This window comes from Gallus gallus, chromosome 24 (assembly GCF_016699485.2).
Source record: "Gallus gallus isolate bGalGal1 chromosome 24, bGalGal1.mat.broiler.GRCg7b, whole genome shotgun sequence".
Lineage (NCBI taxonomy): Eukaryota > Metazoa > Chordata > Aves > Galliformes > Phasianidae > Gallus > Gallus gallus.
Genome location: NC_052555.1, coordinates 964,017 through 982,911, shown reverse-complemented (window position 1 = coordinate 982,911; position 18,895 = coordinate 964,017). Strand labels below are relative to the sequence as shown.

At 51.3% G+C, this 18,895-nt stretch overlaps 1 protein-coding gene across 5 annotated transcripts in view; it reads left to right on the top strand.

Moving 5' to 3' along the window:
* The window catches only part of ETS1 (v-ets avian erythroblastosis virus E26 oncogene homolog 1), a 69,776-nt gene that overhangs the window by 16,678 nt on the left and 34,203 nt on the right, over nt 1-18,895 (top strand). The window contains exon 1 of one of the 5 annotated variants that reach the window (NM_205298.3): nt 9,090-9,343. The exons of the other annotated variants lie outside the window; for them this stretch is intronic. Coding sequence (NP_990629.3) covers nt 9,262-9,343 — 82 coding nt within the window. The 5' untranslated portion in view covers nt 9,090-9,261. Of the gene's footprint in view, nt 1-9,089; nt 9,344-18,895 lie in introns of those variants that run through there. 5 annotated transcript variants of the gene reach the window in all.

The window sequence follows — 18,895 nt, the reverse complement described above, 5'->3', positions numbered from 1 at the left end:
AGCTCTTCACCATGCTGCAAGCCTGTGGTCCCTGTGTCTGCTGTGAGACACCTCCAGGGACAGTGAAACCTTCTCTTCCCTGTTTTGCATCTGCCCAGCCCTACCCGACCAGATGCTCCCTTTGTCTGGCAGCTCCTGTTGTGTTTCTATCCAGGCAAACAGCTACTACATGAAAGTAGTAGCAGCTTCCCTTGCTTGACAGTAATCAAAGTGACAAGATAACGAGGCAGCCTGGTAGCCTGCTTTGCCTTACACTCGTGCTGAATTCCAGGCTAGGTGTCAGCTCAATTCCTACCTAGATGAAATACTGCTTTTTGACTTTCTTCTTTTCATTTGTTACTGCAAAAAGTGATGGATTGTCCTGCAGAAATCATCAATATTTTGTCAAAGTGAAAACCAAACATTTCCAGGCAAAGCTCAGCTTTTTCTGCTGCTGCCTGTGTTGATGCAAAAACAAATCTCTGTGGGAAATGCCACCATAGAAAGAAAATAGGGAAATACATCGGGCTGTTCTGCAGAATGCTTCCCTTGCTGTCAGATTCAGATCCAAGGGGCTGCAGGGCTGAGGGTGGTTGAACCCAAGAGGTTAACCTGGATCACTCCCAGGGGTTATTTAACAGACTGGTTCAATCAGCTCTGGTAGCATACGGAAGCACCCCAGTTTGTGGCACAAACTGTCTGCAATGGATGCTTGTGCTCTCCTTTCCATCTGTCAGGATGTAGTGCTTCATCCGAGCTACAGCTTCAAGCCACAATAACTGCTGTTTTTAGGATTCATCAGTCTGCTCCTGTCTTGTTGCACGTCGCCCTGTCTTCCTTTCCCCCACATTTACACCTAGTAAGGCTGTCTGTCTGTCTCCATGTTTGGTGTAGCAGATCCTTCCATAACCATCAGTCTTCCAACATCCTTCCCTGGGGCCTTGCAGGCTGCAGTTAGCAGCAGACAGTGGCAGGAAGACTTTCCCCTCCACACCCATCTGAGACGAAATTGTTTTAGTGGGGCTCTCCCACGCCTGCCAAGTGCATCTTGACGCTCCCCTCCCCAGTGCTGCAGTTCCTCACTTCATTAGCACTGGAGATGTTTATAAATGGAAGAGATAATATTTTTCATTTCCAGTTTGGGTTTCCAGGGCAGCCACTTTCTACAGCACTTAGGAAGTTTAGAGAAGACGAGGTTATATAAACGATTTTTTCCCCCCGGGTTCTTATTAATCAAGTGGCTTGCAGAGCCATTCCCATCGCTTCAGGATAAAGGGCACTAGCAGGGTGAGGGGAGGCATGCAGTTAACACAAAGCTTTTTTTGGTGAGAGGGGGGGCTTTTGCCCTTTTTTGTACATTTGTGATGAGTGAGGCAGTCAGACCTGGCTGTTTGGGTTTGAAAATGTGACTGGAGAGCTGTGTGTTGTGCTCTTAGGTTACAGGCAAGCTTTGCTTTTCTCTGGGACTTGCCCCTGGTAGGCCTTCAAGCAAGTCATGCAGCATCTTTGAATGATAATCTACCTGGTTCTGTTGATGTATCCTTGTAAAATTTGATTATTTGGTGAAAAGTGTTTGCATTGCCTGAGCATAGGGGAAATACAGTTTTGACAGCAATGAGTTTCTCCCCGTGCGTTTTACAGTAAAACCCTATGGATGTGCACACACACATATGAGCTAATTAATATATTTCCTGGCAAGCTCTGATGAACTTCTGACGCTTCCAAGCACTTTCCCACCCAGGCTCCAGCAGCGGCTCCTGCCCAGCACTGCTGTAAGCAGCAAGGGCAGCTCGTGGGCTTGGAAAACAGGAGTGAGCTTCAAGTCAGCTCCTCTTGTTCCCATCAGAACGAAACCAAGATCTGTCTCCTCCTCCTCCATGCCCTTCCTCCCACCGCCTCCCCACAACCAGAGCTGAGGATGGGGGTCTTTCTGTTTTCCTTGGGTGGAAGTAGCTCTGGCTGGAGCAGCAGGTCCAGCTGTTGCAGTCCTGGAGCCGAAGGTCCACAGGAAATCAGCTCATTAGTCTTCTGACCCACATTCCAGCTTTCCAGCCATATTCGCGGTGTGAAAATAATGATTTAAATAGCCAAGGGTGGAAAATAATGATTTAAAGGAGGTAAAGGTAATATTTGCAACTATTGCTGACTGTAGACTTGGCAAAGGGATGTTGTATTTCTTCCGGGTCTGGGGAGTGTGTGGGAAGCGGTGAGGGGAAGGTGTTGAACATCTGGAGTGATTTAGCAGTTTTGTGCCGTTGTGTGAGGCTGTGTGCTCATGGTGATGCAAACGTAGCTGCCCCTGAAGAATTGGGATGGAGTGATGGGGAGAGAAGCTGCTTGCTGGAGCAGGTGCACATCGGGCTTTGCAAAAGAGCAGTGTTGACCCCATGGGGACAAGCTGACATCGCAAGGACAAGGGATGGGTGCTGATGGCCCTGCTTCCTTGTCAGGGAACTTCGTTCAGCTCCTGGGGTGTTCAATGTGATACCTGAATGAATTTCCTTGAGTGGTCAGAATGAATTTTCAGATTGGGGGGAATCTCCAAGCGCCATGTTACAACACAGAGACATCTTTGGTTTCATCTCAATGTTGCTGAAACATGAATTGCGCTCTCCAGCTAAAAATACAGATGCATTTCAGATCATCTGCACCTGAGCCCTATCCCTGCCACAGCAACCTCCTTGAAGAGCTGAACTGAGTGCAAAGATGGTTTGTTAACAGGTTATTTTTGCTGTTTCTGTTTAAATTTTCAAATTCTTTCCCACTTGAAAAGTGCAAAAGTGAGCAGATGAAGCTCCGGTTGAGCGACACGTGCTTTACCCTGCTTACTTTCTTTTTGCTATGTTAGCCCAATGAAAAGCATGTGGAAAAAGAAAACGGTTTGCTTTAACCCAGAACGTATTTAGAAAAAATATTTATGTCTCCTTTTTTTCTCTGCCTACCAGCAAGCCAGAAAAAACACAAATAAATCAGCTATTTGCACAACCTGTGCTGCAAGCAGGGGGCAAATGTGGAGGGAAGGAGCCGGTTTGTGTGCCGAACCCCCCCTATCTCTCCATCTCCATTCAACAGCTTTCAGGAGATAATTAAAAAACCGAAATAACTGGTGATGATGATAGCTACATAATGAGTGACGATGCTTGGAGTCGCAGGCCCCTACCGACCAGCTGTCTCTTGCCCATTTACACCAGCGAGGATTTAGGACGGAGGCGAGCTAATCAGGAGACCCTCATGGGGAGAGAGGCGTGTTATTTAATTAGCTTCACAATGGACTGACTGGGAGGCACGTGGTGGCTCTAATAGAAGGAGATAGATGTCCTTTTAGCTGGGCTAATTGTTAGGAAATAGCAGAGCCTTTGTTCAGCCCCAGCATGTGGCCTGTGATCTCGCAGAGCCCAGGGGCTGCCCGCTTATAATTTTAGACAGATCTATTCAAGCCTGCTCTGTAGCGCGGGGCAGAACAAGACGGGCATTGTTGTAGAGCCAGGATCGCTGTCCAAGAAAACCACCCGAAAAACCCAAACACGTGTAGAGCGGAATATTTCTCTGTCGTTCATTCACTATCAGGCCCGGCTGCCAAGCTGAGACAATTGGGAGCGAGGAGATTTCCAATGCACGGCAGGGATTTGAAACACCCATATGGGAGAATCCTTCACCCAAGGAGTGTCTCTGCCAGCGTCGTATCTGGGTGGGCAGCTCTAGGGCTTGATTGCTGTGAGCTCCATCCCATAATTCCCTGTAAACATGCACTGTAAGCATGGTGTACATGGGTGAATTGTGCCCATCTCTAAGTTATCTCCGTAGATTTTGCATAAGCACAGGCTGTGATTGAGGTGGGACTGTGGTTTGGGTTGGATAGACCTTGGTCATCATGGACATGGTGTCTGTAAGTCCCAGAGTCCTGCACACCAGGAGATAGGAATACTGGTCTGTCCTGAGCTGTTCCCTCAAATCTCTCCATGGCTTGACCCTGTCGTGGTCCCTTTGTGCAGTGAGAAAGCATCCTTCCATTAAAAAAGGGAGATGGAGGCCTGAAGTTTGTAAGAGGTCATGTGGAAATATCGACCAGGAATTAAACTCCCATCTCCTGAGCCTCTCTGTCCTGGCCACAGAGTTAACCTGAGGGTCACTGCACTCCAGTGTTTGACTCCCCTGTGCTGACCACTTCCAACTGTCTGTGTGCAAGCGTGTTTCCCTGCTGGCTGCCATTTCTCAGGCTCTGAATTTGTACCCTATGGGTTGGCATTGCATAGTTGGTCCTTGAAAGATGCTTTTGAGGCTCCTGGCACCTCCATGAAAGCAAAGTACAGATGTGGTATGATATTTCTTGAAGTGTCGGCTTTTGTTGTTTCTGAAACATTAACGGAACAGAGAAATGTTGGTGAATAGCATCCAGCTGTCCAGATGTGCTTCGCTGGGGTATTAGTGATGATCTCATTGCTTCTCCTTTGTGATACCTCACCTGTTTCCCAAGGATGGGGATTTCAGGGACCATCCAAAATGGGTTCAGTAACCTCTGTTGCTGGAGATTAGTGAATGTGAAGGGTGAAGTGTGACGAGAGAAGTGTTGCTTAAGTCTCAGCTGTTTACTTCTGTTGTGGAGGAGACTGCCTGAGATCTGACCAAAGACAAGAGGTTCTACAAATGAGGTTTGATGTGTTTTAGCTGTATATGTTGGGGGTAACTGTGAGTATCATGAGTTAAATAGCAAAAACATCGGGCCTTTTTTACCAAAAACTCAGTGCTGTCACTTGAGGAGGAAAGGGAAAATGTACTGAGAGCAAACAGCGCTGCAGAACAGCTTACAAGGATTTTCCAGCCAGCCAGCTCTTCCAGCAAGGCAATGAATGAGTGACAGCACCCCCCGCCAACGAAATTCAAGGCAGAATTACATTGCTCCAGCTCACATTAGCTAATCAGGTTATGTAGCAGCATGGGATCGCTGGGAAGCCAATAGCAGGAGACACTTGAAGATGCTTAAGCAGCTTGTGAGAGCACTGATTGAGGTACCCACGGCGTGCTGACCAGTGCTGTGCTCTGGGGCTCTGCGCTGGGTTCCTGCGGTCACGCTGGCCACAAAGATGCTTTTGTGAGCCATCTTCACTGGGAAGCTAATGAGAGCAGGAGCCGAGGAGGCTTGGAGGCAGCTTCCTCTGCTCGCACCCGGAGGGCAATCAGAGGACGTTATTGCGGCAGCGCCTGGGCTGCTCAGAGCTGAGCTGAAGACTGAAGTCTGCAGCTCCGTGGCACAAACAGAAAGTTGCTTTTAGGGCAGGTGGTGCGGAGGACGGGGATCCTGCATGACTCTGGGCACAGAGCAACCATGGGACCCCAGGGGCTGCAGCCATCTGGGCCACAGAGAAGCCAGCGTTTTGTGATGGTCACCATCTCCTGCCCACACACACGAGATGAAAGAGCCTTCCCAGCCAGCAATGCAGGGCATACAACACATGCTGGTTAATGGGCTCTATTTGCGTGCCGGCTGCTTAGCCAACAAGGGGAGGCTGCTGTCACCAGGACTACTAACCCAGCCTCCCTTTACCAGCATACAACAACTCGCTCAAACGCTTCCCAGCTATTACGGTGCTCGAAAGAATTTCTCATATAGTTTTAAATTCCAGGAAAGGTATCTCCCTGGGGAACAGTCATGGCAGCTGCTTGCTCCTTCCTCTCATTGCAGTGGGCCACCTCCACACCCAGAGCCACCTCCCTGCTCTTTCCTTTCTTGGAGTAGTGGCTGCTGCTCTTTCCAACAATGACCCTTTGCCGTAAGTCCTTTCATGTCTCTGTTTCTCCCTGGAATTGCACAACGCTTTTTTCTTTCTTCCTCTTTGCTCCTGATTTTTGTCTCCTGCCCTCTGGTTATTGTTTGCCTGACAAAGCATCAAACCGAAGCCCTGACCGCTCGCAGTCATTAAAAATCCCATGGTAGTTTTGGGGAAGGCTCCAATTTGGCTAATTACATTCTGCCATAAATATCCCCCTGCAGTTTTAATTGGTTATGGTGTTCTTCATTTCCTGTCTATAACAGCTGGGTGGTGTGGCTCTGCGTTCTTACGTAGCTGCTGTGTTCACCCCAAGGCTGGCTGTGTTTTGGGGGCTAGGAAAACACCTTCGCTCACCCAGCAGTAGAGGCTCCCAGGGCAGCAGCAGGGAGGTGGGCAAACCCAAGGAGCCATCCCAGACACAACATCTGGAGGAGAGCCCACAGCTGCCAGTTTGCAAAAAGGCTCAGCAGGAGTGGATCTGGCACTGCTAATGGAAAGGGCTGGCCCCAGCTAGGAGAGAGCTTGTGTCCACACTGCAGAAGGGCTCTGGTGTCCTCATACCTTTCCTCAACTCTAAATGAATAATAATTATTATTCATTTAAACCAAGGTTAGTCAGCCTCCCTGGAACAATGTGGCATTATTGCCTGTCCTTTCTTTGTTTCAAACTGTTGAAAAACAATCAGGCTGCATTGTGGAGGGAGGGCAGATGGTTATCTCTGACCGACAGCAAAATCTTTTGACTGTATTAATGGCAGGAGGGTCGTTGTCCACAGCCCAGCATCCTCCCTCAACAGGGAGAACACAAGCAGATATTAACGTTGAAGAACAACAGAATGGAAAAGGAGGGTGAGTCTTGGATGTTGAAGAGGAAAGATTTTTCTGAAGCCTGTAAGCAGCAAATAGGAACCAGTTGCTGAGGCAAAGTCATGTTTGGCAGGTCTTGGACTCCAAATGGTCACATCCCAGCTGAAGAAACTAATCAATGGATTCCTTCCATGCCTTCTGTGAACACTGAGCCATTGAGCGGCTCAGCTGGAGTTCAGAGCCAGGGCTTTCATGTTGCAGGCTCTGAAGTGAACACAAATTAAGGCAGTCGCTAGGATGGAGTCGAGTTTGAAGGAGAGATTCAGCTGCCCTGGGAGGAAATTTATCTCCACAACCTCTCTCTTCTTTTCCCCCACCTTTCCTCCACTTTGAGGTTTGTTGCCCCAGTGCTGCTCTTGGAAGCACTCCTCACTGTCTTGCAAAACAAAGCAGGAGTTTGGGGGAGCTCAGAGCCCCCCGCAGCCATGCAGCACCGAGCTGTGTCTTCGTGTCATCAGCTCTGCAGGATCAGCACTGAGCCGGCATGCCAAGAGTGTGTGCATCTTCTCTAATAAAAAACACACAAGCTGCAAGAACAATCTTTATTAGAGCCTTTGTACTGATCCAGAAGAGAGGGAGCCTCAATACAGGTGCACTGGACTTCAGCCAGTCTGTAAGGCTCACGGGAGAGGCCAAGCCAAATGTGTCAGACCATGGGAGCAGGGCTAAAGCACAGACACCTGAGAGGCAGTTGATGCCTTCTCTGCTCAGCATTTTCATCCCAGCAGCAGCTCCTCTGCTGCATCCAGGAGCATCTCCACTCATGAGAGCCTTCTGCATGGTGTCAGCAGCTCGTCCCCATCAGCTCTCACTCAGGCACAGCACCACGGCCTTGCTGCATGCCTGCTCTTTCAGCCTGGGGATTGTGGTTTGCTGCAGGAGGCTGCACTCGCTCTGAGCACCACGGGTTCTCAAGCACTCGAGGGGGGAACGGTGGGGCCATAGGGGCCACAGGTGCTTTCTGATGGCTTCACCTTGGCCAGGAGACTGCAGCCAGCTGTGGGGCTGCTCCCCCCACAACAGCACGCATGCGCTTTCCCAGCCTCTCCCCACTCCCCACTGTGCATTGTAGCCAGCCTGAGTTCTGCTCAGACTCCTCTCTAGTGTTTCTTCCTTCAATCATTACTATCCATCATATAAGGGGATAAACAACACAAAGGCAGGACAGGTGCAAGTCCATCATCCTGTGTGTGGGGACGCAATAGGGACCAAGTTTGATTCTTGCAGCCCTCTCAGACTCACGTGGTTTGTTGCAAATTAGGGTGCTCAGCCCTCGTGCCCTGCCTGCAGCACCCAGCACAGCTCAGAGCTTCGCAAAGCATGCAGGAATCAGGAGGGTGATTGGGTGCTGGTCACAGGGAATCGCTGTTGTAGGTCTTCTGTATAAATGAGGAACTGATCTTGTAAGTGAAGGGTGAACTGGAAATACAAATGTGAGGGACCCGAGGCTGAGCTTTCAGGCACAGCTCGCTGCCTGCCGTGCTTTGCTGGTGTTCAAACAGCCTGAGCTGTCTGCCTTGGTTAAACAGCTGTTGTGTGAGCAAGCATCAGGCTCTGCATTTCTGGCCCCAGCACCTCACAGCTTCTTTTATTTCCACCGACATTTCTTCTATAAATACACCTTGGGTGAATGAGAAAGGCAGCACTGAAGAAGCTAGAAATACTTCTGAGCTCTAACATTTGCATCTGCAGCTGAAGCATGCCAGGGGGTTCCTATTGTACACGTGTGCATGCGCTCTGCTTCATCCTGGGCTGAGCAGCCCTAAACTCACCCCTCGCCCCATTGCAGCCCCTGAGCCCAGCTTTGCTGTGTCCCTGCCAGTGTGTCACCAACTGCTGAGACTTTCTGAGAGAGAGAGAACCACAAAAGCTGGTTGCTGATTTTTTTTTTTTTTTTTTTTTTTTTTTTTTTACACTTGTACCGGTAAATTGACATCTGTGAGTCATAATCTCCTTTCTGCTCTGCCGTTTGTGGTCTGAAGCTTTTGCTACCCAAATATAATAAAACGTATTTTATGTGAAAACTGATATTCTTCTGTTAAGCTCACAACATGCTGGCACAGTACTCACCTTGCATCTTTCTATCCGTTACAACACCCGTTTGGCCTCCCACCTGCACAAAGCCCACCTGAACTAGCCCTCATTGCTGGCACACGAGTGTGCCCGCACACCCCCGGCTGGCACTCAGTGCGTCCCTATCACCCGTGGGCTGCCAGGGCTCCGCGCTGTGCGCACCTCAGGGAATAGAGCAGGGAGAAAATAACACCTCGAGATCTTCTTCCCCGCGTGGAAACGGGACGAGCGGTGCCGCGAGGCGCAGCTTTGAGCCCCCCGAGGCAGCTCCGGCTCCGCTCCCCGCAGCGCCGGGCCCGGGGCCGCCTCCGGGGCGGGGGCAGTCGGGTCCCTCCCCGCCGCTGTCACTGCCGCCCCAACGCCCTCCCCTCGGCTCAGCCCGGCCGGGCGGCGGCGGCGGGGGGGGGCGAGGCGGAGCGGAGCGGCAGCGAAGGAGCGCGGAAGGAGAAGGGAGAGAGCGAGGAAGGAAGGAGGAGGAAGAGGAGGAGGAGGAGGAAGGCGCTCGGCCGCCGCTGCCCCGGCGCAGCAGCCGCCCCCCAGTTCCCAGTCCCGGTCCCCTCGCTCCGGCCTCAACCATGAAGGCGGCGGTGGACCTGAAGCCCACCCTGACCATCATCAAGACGGAGAAGGTGGACATCGATCTCTTCCCGTCCCCCGGTGAGCCGCCCGCGTCCCGGGGAATCCCTTCTCGCCTCCTCGAGGGTGGCGGTTTGGGGGGGATATGTGATGTCTGGGGGGTCCCGTGGGAAGGGAGAGGTTCGGGGGGCCGCCCCCGGCTCTGCCCGGCGGGGTAAACGCGAAGTTGGCTTCGGAGCGCTCTGAAGACTTCCCCTCCCTGCCCGGCACAGCGACCGCCGCGCCCTGCGCTCCTCGCGCTGCCGGCAGCGCTGTAGGGCGGCACGGAGCGGGCAGCGGCGGGATGCGCGCCGTGGGATCGGGGCAGCTCCTACGGAGCGACCGCGAGTGGGCGAGGCGGGGCCGCAGCTCGGGCCGTGGGGCGGATCCCCCCTCCCCGTGGCCCTGCGTGGTCCGAGCGCAGCCGGGATCGGGAGCGGGGCGGCCCGGCACCGCCTCTGCGCCTTTGCATCGGGATTGCCCGCGGCTCTGCTTTCCTTAGTTTGATTTTTTTTTCCATCCCTAAAGAAACGGGGGGAAGACGGGTGCTGGAGCTACCCGGGAAGGTAGCAGCGTGTCACCGTCACGAGGCGCGCTTTTTCTTTTTTCTTTTTTGTTTAATTCTCCTAGCGCTAAGTTTTGGTGCCGGCTGTACAGAGCTGGTGGTTGAGCGTTTCCCATAAGAAGGAGCGCTGGTCTCACAAGGCTGCCTGCAGAGCCGGGCGCTGCTGGTGCAGGGGCTGCAGGGACACAGCTCTGCCTTCTGGCTACAAGGGAGGGTTAAGCGCGGTCCCATTGCTTCCTTTCTCCCCGAAGTATTCCTGCTGTGCTGAAGGTTATGTTGCTGCATTTTGTGCACGGAAGGAAATCAAGTCAGAGCCGTGTGTTTCTTTGCCATTCCACAAGTTTCTGGGAACCCCAGGTGGGGGCTCTGCACCTCCAGGTGATGTGATTTGGGGTGTGAGCGGGAACAAATTGGTACTCAGTGCTCCAAATCAAGGAGGGTGTCTGTGTGGGATCAGCTTGTCTGCAGGAAGCCTGGTGTATGGGGAGATCTGTATGATCCATGGAGGACCCGGTCAGCGGTCACAGCTGTTTCAGTGCTCCTAACAAGGCTGAGCCTGGCTTTCCTGTGTGGGATCTGAAGGGCTTCCAGTTGCGATGGGGATGCTGAGGACAATTTCCAAAGCACCTGAGCAGGTTAAATGAGAGGCTCTGTTTGTGCCCGTTTCCTACAGCTCTGATTGAAAGAACATTTACCCAAGGCTTGTCCGTACACTTCAGGTCATGACTGCTGTCTTGTTGCTTGCAGAGGAAGCAGATGGGATGGGAAGGAACACCTGGCTCGTGGGTACAGGGCTGGGAGGGTTTGTTTGTCTTCCAATCAGACCAAATATCTGTTTAAATTTAAACTTCTCCTGGTACGGGTGGCAGCGGGTACTGAGGTGTCTTTGTTGTTCAGGTGTTTGAGCAGCAGATCAATGGAGCTGCCTTTTGCCTCAAGTGAGGACGTGTTGTTTCGTGCTGCCTTCAGTTCATTTTCTTCAATTAAAGCTCTTTTGCAGCTTATGTCAGCAAGCAATTTTTAGCATTGACCCAAAGTTTAAACTTTGGCAGGAAGAGCGCTGAGAAACACAAACCAAAAAGGTAAAAAAGAGCTGACTCCCTGTCGGCTTCAGCTGCAGTCGCTTCTGTTTTGGTGGCTGCGCTAACGCTGAGCCAGAAAGGTCAATGTTGTCAATTAGCTGGCTTAACCTCATTTCCCCTGCAACTTTTTAGAGAACGCTGAAGCTTTCTTGCGTGCTTGGGGCTGACGATGAGAGGGGGAGTGCGGATGCTGCTGCCTTCTGTTTCAGGCATCTAGCGATGCTCCAAATAGGGGACATCATACTTTCTCTGCTCCAGTCTATTTCAGACTGCTGCCCAGGTCCTGCTAGCTCAGCTCTTGGTACCTTCTTGTGGAATCTGCCATCAAATGTGTCCCATTGACATTTGAAATGGGTATAGCCTGGTTGAGATGAGCCACTCATCCCTTTATGTGCCAGCAAGGCAGTAAAGCAGGTTTGGTCTACAGCGTCCATAGGGTTAATCTTAGGCAGAGAGAGCCGTTACAGGCACAGGTTTTCAATTGTGCAAAGTATTTCACGCGCCAGGTGCTCGGTGCCATGTAAAGCTGCAGAGATGCATTGGCTGTGCTGCAGCATTTCCCCTTTTCCCCAAAACAAAAGCCTGCTCTGACCCACACGTGCAGCAGCCTTGGCGTGCAAAAATGGGATGGGATTTACAGTGTGTCCAAAGGGTTTAAAAATAACTCGAAAGGGATGTGAAGTTCTACAGGGTGTCCAAAGCCAAATTCCCTGCTGTTTTCAGCCAGAACGTCTGAGGGTGATGAGGTCAGGAGCCAAAGTACCCCGGAGTGGTCTTCTCCTTTAGCATACAAGTTGTGGGAGGAGGGGGTGTATTGTAATGCTATGAAGGAGTGTATGATAACATAGTTTAAGTTGCAAATATATATCCGATCCACCGACGGGTTAGCAGACTTAATTTACCAGCTTTATTATCATGGATATTTCAAAGTTCATCCATTGAGGGATGAAACCAAACCAGGTACAAATCAGCCCTACCGGGAACTGAACGTTGTAACTGGTAAACGCTGCCCTCAGCAAATCAGTTTTCTTCCTCCAGTTCTGCAGAGCTCTGTTTGGTCTCTGTGGTCAGAGTTTAAAGCAGCTCTGCAGCCCTTGCTGCAAGCTGGCACTGTGTCACTGGGACTCCCAGTGCTGAGAGATAACTGCATTTCTTGCTAACAAAGCTGCAGACCTGCTGCCCCGGGGCTTCCCGCAGGGCAGGGTGAGATGTGCAGGCAGAGGTGCTGGGCTTTGCATCCACTCCCCTCTTCCCTCCTTCCCCTCTGGGGGCATCCCGGTGGTGGGCATCTTTCTGCCCAGCACAGAAATAGGAATGGGCTGTGAAATCCCGACAGGACCCATCCATTTGTGCTCTTCCCATATGTACCGTGGGGCCAGCTGGGAGACAGGCACGTATTTCCACTGGCCTGTGCGTGGGTGGCATCCCGGGGGTGGTGTTTTATCTGGCAAGAGTCCTTCCCTCTGTTTAGTGTTTGGGACGAGAGAAGTTTCTCCTGCTGTGATTTCTGCAGGGAAGCAGACAGCTTCTGCACGGTGTGTGTTGGGATGTAGGATCTGTCCTCAGCACGTGGCTTCCCCTTCCCAGAGCCAGGGCTATCTCCTCTTGTCCTTTGCTTTCAATTTTAGTGCACACAAGTGAGGGAGCTTGTATTTGAGCAAACCTGTCAGGTGTGTTCCCTCGTGTGCTATGCCTTGTTGCAGGGAAAGGGCAAAGTGCTTTACAAGCCCAAGCATTTCTTCATCACAACCTTCAGATGAGATCTTGGAGAGCACAAGTTTCCAAACACACATCGTTAATTCCTTCACAGTCCTTATGTATGTGTGCAGCAGCATCCCACCCAGGGGAGTCAGTGTGGGAGCTGGTAGGAATAAAAAGGAGCACACTGGGGGATCGCTCTTCTGCCAAGATGGGTTTGATGGGTTATCTCTGCACAGCACTCACACGGGGCTGGTCGTTGCAGTGGGGTCAGCTGCTGTTCTGGGCGTCTCGGTGATCTCAAGGCAGTGGAGAATGCTGTCCAACATCTTTCTGAATGCTTTTGCGTCTGCACCAACAGCAAAGGTGAGAGCTCCTCCTTGGCTGTGGATTGTTCTGTGTGGAGGCTCAATAAATGAGGGCTTCGGGCTCCTGCAGTATTTTCAGTGTTGATTGCCGCTGTATGAGGTGAGAATTTGCGTTGAAAAAGAGCAATTATCTTTCTATGCACTTACAAAATGCCCATCACTGTGGTATCCAGCTAAGATGGGGGGATGATAGTTTCATAGCAGGGAGGGGGCTGGCTGCACCTGGCTGCCACCAGCTTGTTCAGTGTCAACTTGTGTCTGCTTGAGGAATAAAGCCGTGAAAAGAGCTGGAAAGAGGGCAACTGGTGACGTTCTGTGCCCTTCCTTCACGACCTCCTTTGGGGATACACACCCTGAAGTGCATCAATGGATAAAGTGATTTTGACTTTGGTTCAGACAGCAGAATTTCCAAGAAAGAAGAGCAGAGCCCCATTACTTCCACGTTTTCATCACACTGTCCACAAAGCATGTAACAACTGTGCAATTACAGCATAGTTACACGAAGTGGCCTCTAATTTGCCATGTAATTATGGTGTGCTATGCTTTGATGAGCCTTATAAAATGAAGGGATAACACAGTCTCATGCAGGAATAAGCTCCAAAGGGAGCTGATAGGCAAGTGGTCTGCTGTCCTGAATCCATGACCGATTGCTGGCAGGCAGTGCCTGTGCTCTCTGGTGGGACCCTGGCATGCTGGATTTTACCAGGGAGATGGCTTTGGGTGACTTCTATCTGGACTGATCCATTGTATAGCTGAGCTGGGGAAGCATCAGGTCCAGGTTTAGGGTTCAAAGGTGCTGCTTTCCCTGCCTGGAGCCGGAATTCTGGGTGGATGTGGAAGTGAGCTGGGAAAGAATGTGCCTGGCAGCCTCTGAGCTCTGCAGACTCAGCTCAGAAAGTCCAAGCAGGCTCCCATTTACCTCTAGCAGCCCAAATCCTGCAGTTAGACCTCGAGATGGCAGTTGGATGCTGGGGGTAAGATGGAAGGCAGTTCTCTGTCACCTGGCAGTGTTTTGGTGAGAGCAGATCCATCTCTGGCACCTGGGGAGGAGGCGGGTGTAAGAGCAGACTGAATATCCGTAGGGATGTAAATGTGCAGGAATGCCACACTGAGTGACTGTTTGCAGCATGGTGGGATTTGGGGGAAGGGAAAAAACCAAACCCATGTGGATTTGTCCCAGACAATTAAAAGGATTCTTTTCCTTTCAGCACCATCAGCTGGCACTTGCATGGGCACATGAGCTGCCTGGAGGCAGCGAATTGCATGACTTAGGGAGAAAAGCGTTACTGCTATCCTTGGAATGAATGGAGAGGATGAAGTTGCTGACATCACATTCAGCTTGGGGAAAGACCTGTGCTGGGTAGGAAGGTGCCAGGGGGCAAACCAAAGCAATGAAATCAGGGACAATCTGCTTTGCTTGAACTCCTGAGAGCAGAGACTGCCCATTCTTTGCACTGTGAAGTTGGGATCCCAGCAGATTTTCCCCCAACCCACTTGCTGGCTGTGAACTTGGGGCTGCTTTGCAGCTTGTCCAAATCAACACAGCTTCTCTGAAGGCAGGGACGCTCTCATCCACGAGAAAGCCTCATTGCTGCAGAAGCCAGTGGGACAGATCTGAATCTGATACAAACGGTACAGCTGTCCCACAGCCAAAAATCGGCCCTGCATCCCCCTTTTATTTTTTTTAACCCACAACATAGTTATACATCTGAGCTCTTTTGTTCCTCTTCCGTGACTAAGCTGCTCGCCGCCTTGTGTTTCTTTCTTTCCCCCTTCATTGTGTAGTTTATAATCTCCCAACTAGATACAGAAAGAAAATTTGTTTGCAGTGCTGGCCAAGAGGCTCTGGTTACACTGGCATCGGGCCATGCTTACATCTCCAGTCAAAATACTGCTGGTTTAACAATAAATATTTATTGATTCTCCTACAAGCTTCTACATTTTTCCCAGGTGCAGTGGAATTTGGGGGCGGGGGCACTCGAGCCCTGAAGAGGCTTTCATTTCAGCTGAAGTGGCTGTGTTGGGTTTGCGTGGAATTTGCTCCTCCTGATGACAAAACTGGGAGATGGCTACGGAGATAGCAGCTCTGCTGTGGGCTGTGTGCCTTGCAGGCTGCCTCTGTGTCCCTGGTCTGTAGCTGTGCTCCGTCTGGACCCCAGCTTCCAGGATTTGTGCCTGTGGCTGCTTCAGGTTCTGGTGGTAATTAGGGGAAAATGTGCAAATCTGCAAAGACACTTTATCTGCATGGATATCTCCTAGAATCAGGGAGTGGCTCCTGTCCAAAGGGGATACGTGGTTCAATGTTGGGTCCAGAGAGATGGCAGAAGAAACTAAAAAATCAAATAAAAGATCAGGGTGGTTTCAGTAGTTTGGCTCAGGGGCTCCGCCTTCACATCTAGACTGTAGAGGACCACTGGATCTGAGAGCATGTGTTTGTAACATTAGCAAACTGCAAACGTTTGCATGCAAAACCTGAGCTTCTGCAAGCTGCGTGTGTTCAGATGGCAGCAAAGCTCGCGGTGCTCACATTCAGAAGAGCTTAAAATTGTGCTGTTCTCTTTTTGCATGCAGTGGGTGGCTCAGAGCAACTTTGGGCTTATTTAGCTCTGCATGGGGAGCAAACCCAGCACTCCTGTCTGAACTGTGAGATGAAACTGCACATTTTTGTGTGTTGCTTCCCCCCCCCCCCCCCCCCCCCTCAACTGATAGCAGTCTGAGCCTTGGTTTGGTTCTCTGTGACCTGAGTGGCGTCAAGGCGCTGGGACGACGTCTGTCTGGGCATGACCACGCCATACGTTTTCCCCATCACCTCCCCGATCTTGCTGATCGTGCACAGTTTTTTGGCACGCCTCGAGCTGCGGTTGCTGCCTGGTGCCCTCTGTTCAGTGCCTTTGTGCACCGCATGCCAGCTTCACTGTGCATTTGCAAGAAGCCAGGATGCTGTGCTGTTCAGCTCTGCATCTGCTCCCCATGGAGCGATGCCCACCAAGAAAGTACCCTGATAGAGCACAGTGGCTTGCACATGCATGAGATAAAGAGCAGCTTCCTATCCCAGAGAGGAAAAGACCCTTTTTCTGTCACTCCTTTTGGGAGATGTCAGGCTTTGGAGGATATTGGAGATCCCATTTGCATGCAGAGCTGCATAATGGTTTCATGGAATTTGATGGCTGCAGGTGCTGGGCAGTATGGGGAGGGCTCCCTCACAGCCTGAACTGCCTGCAGATGCCCACGGGCAGCTCCGTGCAGCCAGATGGTGACTGTAGAGGCCAGGGACTGAATGGCAGCTTGGAGCTTTAGCCCCATTCCCTCTGAAGCACCTTTTCAGCTTAATACTGGGTGGAGGGCTTCCCTTTTGCCTGGGATGCTTGATGGAAGCATAGGGCTGACGTAGCAAAGCAGCAGCTTTCTGCAGGAAGCACTCAGCTGTGCAGCTCAGCGAGGTAGGGCTCCAGATGTTCCTCTTCTCCTGTGATGATGCCAGAAGGAGCAGAGATGTCCATTCACCTCAGGTGGATACAGACCTGATGGTATTCAACAAATATGTGGTGGGCCGAGCCGTGTGCTCTGTGTGGGTTTGTGGGGGATTGCTCTCCTGTAGGATGTGACTCTGCCCATATGGGTAGGCTGGGATGGCTGAGGCCGGCTCCTCACCCCAGTGAAGCATTCGGAGCTTGTTAATGAATGAAATGCATTTTCTTCCATGGAGGGGATTTTAAATTGGCTCCACATGGATTATGTATGTTGTCGCACTTTCCCGGAGGGTGATGGCATGATTAGGAATGTGGGTTTGATGAAAGAAGCCAGACACTGAGTCAAAGCTGAGCACTCCCCCCGATCTGCTCCCCTCCCTGTGCCCCCTCTCCCCCCATCTCATTTAAAATATTTGACATGATTCCAGGGCATTCTTCACATGGCTGCTGGGGAGCACGAGAGGAGCAAAGCAGTGGGATGTTGCTGTTTGTGCGCTGCACCATTCTCTGGGTGCTCAGTCCCAAAATTTTGGGGATGCTGATCCCAACTTCTGACACCAACAGAGGGCAGGGAAAGGTTTAATGTAGGGGAACTGAGGCACAGGGCACTGGATCCGGACACTGGGAGCGCTCTGGGCTTTGTTTTGTGTTGCTTTTTATTTCTTTCCTGTTAGCATCATCTATCACAGTAATCAAAATGTGGCTTTTTGACCCACATGAAAGTTTTTTTTTATAGGTTGACTGCGTGTGTTTGTGCAAAACCGCTCAATTTCGGTCAATGCTCTGCAAGCCGTAGAGCAGCAAGATTATTTTTTTTTTTTTACCTTTTAGTTTTGAGAAATTGTTTACTGAAAATGCGACCCATCATCAGAAGCAACAGCAAAAGCTGAGCACTGTTGGCTTTTTCCACTGAGCACGTGAAGCTCAGCCTTTTTTTACACAGCATTGTGAGAAGCGGTTTCCCAACACAATCCCAAATGCTTTCTCTTTTAAAAAGTACTCAGGGCCTGTTATACAGCCTCTTGTCTCCCCTAACCACTTGCTGAGGTCACCAAGTGCAGTTCCTCCTGGTTTGCAGCTGAACGGGGGAAAGAATCCTCCTTCCCTACGGCATTTCTTGGGGTGTTCTCCAGGATGGGATACGGAGAGTTCTGGGCTCAGCCTCACTGCGCTGTCCCCACTTCTCGGCAGCTCAGTGCCACCACAGGGCTGGGAAAGTTTCGCTTTCCAACGTCAGCAATGGGCTTTCAGGGCTGTCACGGTAGCTGTGGCCCAGCGGGGCACTGAGTCACTGGCGCTGTTTTTCATCCCTTTAAGCGGCTCCAGATTTGGAGCTGGCTCGAGAGCTTGCGACTTGAAAGGCCTCGGCCGTGCGTGTGTTCTGCCTTCGAGCTGGATGACTCTCGCGTGTTCCTGCGTTCAAACGGCTCAACCCCGAGCAGCCGTTGCCATATGGATCCTATAGAGTGACCCGGCGGAGGGATGGGTTACGTCAACAGGGCGAGGAGGGATGGGGAAGTGGGGCTGGGTGAGCCTGAGCTGCTTGGCAGCTCCGGATTGTGTCTGCCTTGGGAGCTGCTGGTCCCAGGCATTCATTGGATATCCTCAAAAAAAAAAAAAAGGAACCAAAAAAAACCCCAAAACAACCAACCAAAATGGAAAAAAAAAAAAAAAAAAAAGTGTGGAAAAAAAATCCAGCAGAAAAGCAAAAGGGATGGATAGGGATAATGTGCCTTTAAACAGCTGTGTGTAACCGCGCTTGCTAATGGGGTGACTAATTCCATGCATCGCAAAGCAGCAGCACAGCCTGCTGCCAAGGCGCGCGCGGGGCTGGAGAGTCATTGCCGTGCGCTTGCTGTCCCTCCCTGCCCCCCCCCCTAACCCCCCGGCAATTAATTTACTCATCTGGAGGGCACAGCCCAGCAATCTCTTGACTCAGCAATCTGGGGCCGATGGGAGCCGTGGGAGCAAATTCCAGGCAAGAAACAATCTCATGACTTGTCTCGGAAAAGATTGCTCCAAAAAGATCCCCTTACGGTCATGGAGCTCTCCATGCCCGCGCCTTCGTCAGAGCCCTGATGAGCTTCGTGATTGCCCAACTTTGGGGAGCGGGGCCAGCCTGGGGGAGTTGTTGGAAGTTTCTTGTTTGGAAAAGAGAAGGATTCACTTGGAAAAAAGAAAGATTTGAGACCGCTGGGTGCTGGAGCCAGTGCCTGCTCCCCAGGACATGGGGGTGTGGGGCCACTTGCCAGGGCAGGGAGCCCAGAGCTTGGCTTTGTGTTGCTTTTTGGGTCATTCATCCCTTTTCTTCCCCCACTTCTCAGGGTTCTTAAAACAGTTCCTTTGCCTGCAGGCGATTTGGAATCTTCCATCAGTGTTTGCTGGCTGCAGACACCAACTTTACCTTCAAA